Source organism: Mesoplodon densirostris, chromosome 2 (genome assembly GCF_025265405.1).
Source record: "Mesoplodon densirostris isolate mMesDen1 chromosome 2, mMesDen1 primary haplotype, whole genome shotgun sequence".
Lineage (NCBI taxonomy): Eukaryota > Metazoa > Chordata > Mammalia > Artiodactyla > Ziphiidae > Mesoplodon > Mesoplodon densirostris.
Window position 1 is genome coordinate 145,509,066 of NC_082662.1, and position 7,867 is coordinate 145,516,932.

At 56.6% G+C, this 7,867-nt stretch overlaps 2 protein-coding genes across 2 annotated transcripts; both read left to right on the top strand.

Annotated features, from left to right (window-relative positions):
• Positions 1 to 429: 429 nt before the first annotated feature.
• Positions 430 to 2,109, top strand: LOC132483219 (Golgi-associated RAB2 interactor protein 4-like). The gene has a single exon (XM_060088487.1). The coding sequence runs from the start codon at positions 430 to 432 to the stop codon at positions 2,107 to 2,109; it is 1,680 nt and encodes a 559-aa protein (XP_059944470.1).
• A 3,902-nt stretch (positions 2,110 to 6,011) lies between these two features.
• LOC132483220 (Golgi-associated RAB2 interactor protein 4-like) lies at positions 6,012 to 7,691 on the top strand. Its single transcript, XM_060088488.1, has one exon. It carries the CDS (start codon positions 6,012 to 6,014, stop codon positions 7,689 to 7,691), a length of 1,680 nt encoding a protein of 559 aa, XP_059944471.1.
• The last annotated feature ends 176 nt before the right edge of the window (positions 7,692 to 7,867 follow it).

Here is a 7,867-nt window from a genome sequence, read left to right on the forward strand (position 1 = left end):
AGGTCACAAAGGGCATCAGAGGATAAATAGGCTGTGCCAGGGGGTTAGGCTGACAAAGTGGTTACTTCTCTCACTAGGACGGAAGTTCACCACAGCCTCTTGGGGAGATAAAAACCCAGAAGCAGAAGTGAGGTGAGGCGGAGGGGGAGCCTGCCGTACCTCTCGACACACTTGAAGAGATTCGGCCTGGGCTCCAGGCGCCCTACAGCGTCCCCGCTGTGATCATCTGTGCCCCTACCCACACCCCTGCTGCCTCTGGGAGACCCTGAGGCAAACGTGGGGGCCCGTGGGGCGGCCTTGGAAGACCTGCCACAGGGCCGCCTGTGTGACGCAGGAGCATCGCAGCTCGCTCTTCTGCCAGTGAGGCCGAGGGAGGGAGGAGCCAGGGAGCCGCTTTAACCGCGCTGCCTGTCGTGATCAAAGACAGCCATGAGTGGGGACTCTCTGCTCCCGTATCACACGGCCCGGAGCAGCACCTGGGTGGACCTGTTCACCACCACCACGGGGAAGCTGCAGCAGCAACTGCACAAGGGCGAATACGACCATTTCAAGTACGCGCCGATATTCGAGAGCGACTTCATCCAGGTCACGAAGAGGGGAGGAGCGATTGACGTGCACAACTGTGGCGGCATGGTGACCATGGGCATCACATCCACCAGCCCTGTCCTCCCGCTCCCAGACATCATGCTGCTGGCCCGACGGGCCACCGGCTGTGAAAAGCACGCCGAGCGCAGCCAGGACACCAAGGGCAAGAGCCACAAGGCTGCAAAGACCTTAGAGCTCACCAGGCTCCTTCCCTTGGAGTGCGTGAGGCTCTCCACTCACAGTCGTGAGAAACAACAGCTGCGTGTGAAGCTTGCCACTGGCCGCTGCTTCTACCTGCAGCTGTGTCCCCCTCTGGACGCGCGGGAAGACCTCTTCGCCGAGTGGGAACAGCTGATTTACCTCCTGCGACCACCAGTGGACAGTGAAAGCAACACCTATGCCGTTCCCGTCTGGGACATGACCTGCATGCCTGTGTTCGAGGAGGAGCAGGACGGGAGGAGCCCGGCCGTGGAGGATTTCCAAGGAAAGGGGCATCAGGACCAGGTGAGCGTCAGCAGCCTCCACACGTGCCCTGAGGTGGCCGGGGCCACGCCTGCAGCTTTTGCTGGGGGGCACGGAATCCAACTGGACTCCCACAAGCCCGATACCATGCCCGATGCGGCCGCTGCGAAAGCAAAACCTACTACAGGGCTCGACAAAGCGTCCGCGTCGCGGGCAACGACCAAGGTGGAGACAGCAGGGGTGGCAGGAGGCACCGCGGCGGGTGCTCTGAGCACGGCAGTGATCGAGTCTCCTGCCACTCAAGAGAGGGGCACGGCCAGAGCAGCCACAGCCAGCGACGGGCCCGGAGGAAGCAAAACCAACACAGCCACTGGGGACACGGCCACAACATCCCTGAGGAGCGGGAAAACGGCCTTGGCAGGGGCTGAGAACAATTCAGAGTATGCTTCCAGCACGTCCACCAGCCTCTCCCCAGGGGCCGGCATGACTGTGGTCGGAGCAGAACCTACCAGCAAGACTGTCAAAGGAAGAGCCGACAAGGACCATGAGGGGACCCTCGTCTCAAGCTTGCCACAGGAAGGCAAAGTGAGCAAACAGGGTGGCAGCTCACAGAGAGTGTCCCAGGCCCGCAAGGGAAGAAGGGAGAGGAGGGAGCACTGGGGAGAGGACAGGGCTCTGACGAGCCCCTCGCTCTGCAGTTCCGTGGAAAGCCACCACAAGGCAGCGGGGAGCAAGACCATCCCCAAAGCAGCGGGCCCGTCCTCAGGCGGCCGCAGAGCCACTAGACATGACCAAAAGGCCAAAGGCCACGGCAGCCCGGGGGGCAGCGAGCAGGGCACTGCCCCCAAAGGCATCAGCCGTGCTCCCATCACCAGGGACTCCAAGACCTCGCACAAATCGGGCAGGAGCTTATCTCCAGCGCGTTCAGGTCCCACCACCAACATACTCAGCAGGATCAGCTCTTTCTTCAGGAATGTGAGAGCCAGACTTACAAAAAAGACGGTGGCCTCATCACGAGATAAACATGGGAGCATCCTGGTGGAGCCAGTGGAAGGGACCTGAATGGAGGCCATCACAGAGACAGCAGAGAGTGGCCAGGGGCTGGAAATCACCGGTGTGACATCTGAGACCTTGGAGCCAGTGACCGTTGAAGCCCATCAATAGGACCTAGAGCTGGGAGCTGCAAAGGGGACCAGGGCTCTGGGAAATAGCCCTGGAGAGCCCCTGTCAGCTTCCTTGCTGCAATTTAAATAAAAAACCATACAGTCTGAGAACGCATGCAGTGTTTTGTCTGAATTTCTAGGTCCCGAAGCCCAGCCGTAGCCTCACAGTGGATTCTGCCACAGTCTGAGACCCAGTGTCCAGGCAAGGGCAGCCCCACCTCACACACATGCTCAGCGCCAACAGCAGTGCTCCATCTGGCTTCCACTCCTTTCTGGCTTTGCCCCTCAGGGCCATGGCTCAAAGTCAGACTATGGTCTGGGAAGCTCTCCTTCACTACCCCCCTATTCTTTTTTTTCTTTTTTTTTTTGCGGTACGCGGGCCACTCACTGTTGTGGCCTCTCCCGTCACGGAGCACAGCCTCCAGACGCGCAGGCCCAGCGGCCATGGCTCACGGGCCCAGCCGCTCCGCGGCATGTGGGATCTTCCAGGACCGGGGCACAAACTCATGTTCCCTGCATCCTCAGGTGGACTCTCAAGCACTGCGCCACCAGGGAATCCCCCCGCTATTCTTTTTATAAACGCTTATTCCCCCTGAAGGTCTGTAAACAGAGCCAGAACAGGACTCATGTCCCCTCGGGCTATTCAGTGGACAGAAATAAGGGCGGCAGTATTAGCTAGCAATCAGAACAGCAAGCACTCTCATCTAGACTTAGCCGTTCCCTGCCCAGGTATATACCCTGGAGAAACACACATGTTCTAAGAAACAACTCTGAGAATGTTTAGAGCAAAAATACCTTAACAGCAAAACACGGGAAACAGCCCAAATTTCCATCAGCAGAATTCATACAGCAGGATAGGATGAGATCGGAATATTCAATAGTGAAAAATAAATGAGCTACTACACACATTAGCATAGATCAACTTCTCATGATTTTTAAAAACATCAAAAGAATGGGATACAGTTCCACTCATGGAACCGTTCTGAAACAAGCTCAAACAACGGATTGCATAGGGTACATGTTTAAAAAAACGGTAGCTAAAACTGAGGGAAGAGTGAACACAAAATTGAGGGCAGTTTTCTCTAGGGTGGAAAGGCTAGGTCAAGGAGGTTGACACAAGGCTGTTAGTGCTGCTGGGAATTGTTCTGTCTCTTAAGCAAGATGGTAGGTACACAGGTGTTGTAGTTTTCACATTTTACTAAAACTCTCAAATCAGGATGGTCCCACAATCACCGTGGCAGTTGTGATGAAGTTATTGCCAATGCCTTTCTCTTTTAATCACTTGTATTCATGCACAAAAATGATGTCAGAAAGGCCTGGCATCTTTAAAGTACATTTATTTAAGGTAAAGTACAAGAACACTTGTTTGCTTATTAGGAAAAGAAGGAACGATATGCCTATTTTACAGATGAGAACACTGAGGCTCAGAGAAGGTAACCTGCTCCAGTCGCACAATGGGATCTTTGCAGAACAGTGATCCACCAGCCCACTTCTTTATGCAAAGCCCTGTCTGTAGTATGCGAAGGAAGCAAGCAAACAAGCCTGAGATAGGGCCAGCACAAGAACCCGAGGCACCACCATTCTTACCATCATGTTCCAAAACTACAGAGATGAGCATCAATTTTTCTAGATTGAGGGGAGGGAGGGGTGGGGGCTGGGAGCCGGTTTTCGAACTTCAGTGGGCTCACAGCTCTTAGCTGGCCTTATCTCGAGAGCAGCCAGTCCACCCTTGAGCTGTGTCTGGCTCCCAGGCTTCTACCTCTAGCCTCTGGCGTGACCCGGGCTGCGGCCAGAAACAGGCTCCCACCTGGAATTCCAGCGTTCACTCCTGGAACGTCCAGCATCCAGTCCTCCTCCAGCCACTAATTCAACTTCTGAATGCCCTGCTCAGAAGGGTTTCTCCACACCAAATCTGCAGGAACTTTTTTCTTCTGGGGCTCCAAAACCAAATCCTTAAACCTCACATGAGGGAGAGTATTTGTTAGGTCAGAGCATCCTTGTTGATTGGACCTCCAGTTTGGGACTTCCACAGACCTCATCACGGGAGGGTGGGGAGAGGTCTCTTCTGTTGGTGGACGGAATGGTGGGCACTTGGTGGGGAGCCCTGATGAGAAAGGGAGCCAGCCCAAGACCTACACATAGGCACTGTTTCCCCTGGCCAAACAAGGTTCCTGACCCCAGAATTAACCCAGAGTTTCCCAGAAGACTAGGAGCTGCAGGGAGCCGCAATTAATGCTTTACTCTCCACCCGCTTTTCCTTGGACCCGAGGAGGAGACATTACAAAAAGATCACATCACACTCCTTTGACCTTACGATTTCCACACAGGCAAGTGCAGGGAAACACTAGTCTGGAGGAAGAAAATGCATTCAAAACACGTGCACAGGGACTTCCCTGGTGGCGCAGTGGTTAAGAATCCGCCTGCCGACGCAGGGGACCCGGGCTCGAGCCCTGGTCCGGGAAGATCCCACGTGCCACGGAGCAACTAAGCCCGTGCGCCACAACTACTGAGCCTGTGCTCTAGAGCCCGCGAGCCACAACCACCGAAGCCCGCACGCCTAGAGCCCGTGCTCCCCAACAAGAGAAGCCAAAAATAAATAATAAAATAAATTTACAGGGAAAAAAACACGTGCATAGCCCTTAGCTGTTTATAAAGTTCTTGAATGTGTGTGCCCCCTTCCGATCCTCACGTCTTTCCATTTTGCGGATAAGCAAACGCAAGTCCAGAGCATTTGAAGGACTTGCTCAAGGTGGCAGGTGATGGTGCAGAGAGGGAGCTACCTCGGTGCAACAACTTTCAGACAGTGTGCCACCCCGGTCCCGCACAGAGGTACACAGAGGGTGGAGGAGACAGGACAGCACGAGTAATGATCACAACTCTGAGTGACAAATACAATGAGAGACGTGTGTTTGGGGACTGGATCTATTCAGAGGAGGGGGTCTGGGGCATGGGAAGGAGTTCTGGGTTAGGGAAGGCTTCACAGGGGAATTGGCACTCACCATCGTCCACGTTTACTGAGATTCTATGAAAGGACAGACTAAGGACCGCCACTGCCAACTCTGCCTTATTCGATACAATTAAACCATGAGCTTCAATGGTTCAAATTGATCCCATCAGCTTACATTCCTATAGATTTCATCCAGTAGCTGAATTTGGGGGAGGAAAAGAAAAAGGACCCACACAAAACTTTCCCACTTGAAGACATGTTTATTTTGGTAACGCACCTGAGTCCCTGGCAGGATGGGCCTGTCCTCCGCGGGGGCAATGGGGTGTTTGGCAGAGGATGGGGGCCCTGCCCTGAGGGGGCAGCTGGGGGATGAGGCAAAGGGCTTTGGGGCAGTGATAGGTCACAAAGGGCTTTGTGACACTGATAGGTCACAAAGGGCATCAGAGGATAAATAGGCTGTGCCAGGGGGTTAGGCTGACAAAGTGGTTACTTCTCTCACTAGGACGGAAGTTCACCACAGCCTCTTGGGGAGATAAAAACCCAGAAGCAGAAGTGAGGTGAGGCGGAGGGGGAGCCTGCCGTACCTCTCGACACACTTGAAGAGATTCGGCCTGGGCTCCAGGCGCCCTACAGCGTCCCCGCTGTGATCATCTGTGCCCCTACCCACACCCCTGCTGCCTCTGGGAGACCCTGAGGCAAACGTGGGGGCCTGTGGGGCGGGCTTGGAAGACCTGCCACAGGGCCGCCTGTGTGACGCAGGAGCATCGCAGCTCGCTCTTCTGCCAGTGAGGCCGAGGGAGGGAGGAGCCAGGGAGCCGCCTTAACTGCGCTGCCTGTCGTGATCAAAGACAGCCATGAGTGGGGACTCTCTGCTCCCGTATCACACGGCCCGGAGCAGCACCTGGGTGGACCTGTTCACCACCACCACGGGGAAGCTGCAGCAGCAACTGCACAAGGGCGAATACGACCATTTCAAGTACGCGCCGATATTCGAGAGCAACTTCATCCAGGTCACGAAGAGGGGAGGAGCGATTGACGTGCACAACTGTGGCGGCATGGTGACCATGGGCATCACATCCACCAGCCCCGTCCTCCCGCTCCCAGACATCATGCTGCTGGCCCGACGGGCCACCGGCTGTGAAAAGCACGCCGAGCGCAGCCAGGACACCAAGGGCAAGAGCCACAAGGCTGCAAAGACCTTAGAGCTCACCAGGCTCCTTCCCTTGGAGTGCGTGAGGCTCTCCGCTCACAGTCGTGAGAAACAACAGCTGCGCGTGAAGCTTGCCACTGGCCGCTGCTTCTACCTGCAGCTGTGTCCCCCTCTGGACGCGCGGGAAGACCTCTTCGCCGAGTGGGAACAGCTGATTTACCTCCTGCGACCACCAGTGGACAGTGAAAGCAACACCTATGCCGTTCCCGTCTGGGACATGACCTGCATGCCTGTGTTCGAGGAGGAGCAGGACGGGAGGAGCCCGGCCGTGGAGGATTTCCAAGGAAAGGGGCATCAGGACCAGGTGAGCGTCAGCAGCCTCCACACGTGCCCTGAGGTGGCCGGGGCCACGCCTGCAGCTTTTGCTGGGGGGCACGGAATCCAACTGGACTCCCACAAGCCCGATACCATGCCCGATGCGGCCGCTGCGAAAGCAAAACCTACTACAGGGCTCGACAAAGCGTCCACGTCGCGGGCAACGACCAAGGTGGAGACAGCAGGGGTGGCAGGAGGCACCGCGGCGGGTGCTCTGAGCACGGCAGTGATCGAGTCTCCTGCTGCTCAAGAGCGGGGCACGGCCAGAGCAGCCACAGCCAGCGACGGGCCCGGAGGAAGCAAAACCAACACAGCCACTGGGGACACGGCCACAACATCCCTGAGGAGCGGGAAAACGGCCTTGGCAGGGGCTGAGAACAATTCAGAGTATGCTTCCAGCACGTCCACCAGCCTCTCCCCAGGGGCCGGCATGACTGTGGTCGGAGCAGAACCTACCAGCAAGACTGTCAAAGGAAGAGCCGACAAGGACCATGAGGGGACCCTCGTCTCAAGCTTGCCACAGGAAGGCAAAGTGAGCAAACAGGGTGGCAGCTCACAGAGAGTGTCCCAGGCCCGCAAGGGAAGAAGGGAGAGGAGGGAGCACTGGGGAGAGGACAGGGCTCTGACGAGCCCCTCGCTCTGCAGTTCCGTGGAAAGCCACCACAAGGCAGCGGGGAGCAAGACCATCCCCAAAGCAGTGGGCCCGTGCTCAGGCGGCCGCAGAGCCACTAGACATGACCAAAAGGCCAAAGGCCACGGCAGCCCGGGGGGCAGCGAGCAGGGCACTGCCCCCAAAGGCATCAGCCGTGCTCCCATCACCAGGGACTCCAAGACCTCGCACAAATCGGGCAGGAGCTTATCTCCAGCGCGTTCAGGTCCCACCACCAACATACTCAGCAGGATCAGCTCTTTCTTCAGGAATGTGAGAGCCAGACTTACAAAAAAGACGGTGGCCTCATCACGAGATAAACATGGGAGCATCCTGGCGGAGCCAGTGGAAGGGACCTGAATGGAGGCCATCACAGAGACAGCAGAGAGTGGCCAGGGGCTGGAAATCACCGGTGTGACATCTGAGACCTTGGAGCCAGTGACCGTTGAAGCCCATCAATAGGACCTAGAGCTGGGAGCTGCAAAGGGGACCAGGGCTCTGGGAAATAGCCCTGGAGAGCCCCTGTCAGCTTCCTT

Bases quoted from the DNA above. Each gene is read 5' to 3' on its own strand.
- LOC132483219 (XM_060088487.1), top strand. From the start codon at position 430: ATGAGTGGGGACTCTCTGCTCCCGTATCACACGGCCCGGAGCAGCACC.
- LOC132483220 (XM_060088488.1), top strand. From the start codon at position 6,012: ATGAGTGGGGACTCTCTGCTCCCGTATCACACGGCCCGGAGCAGCACC.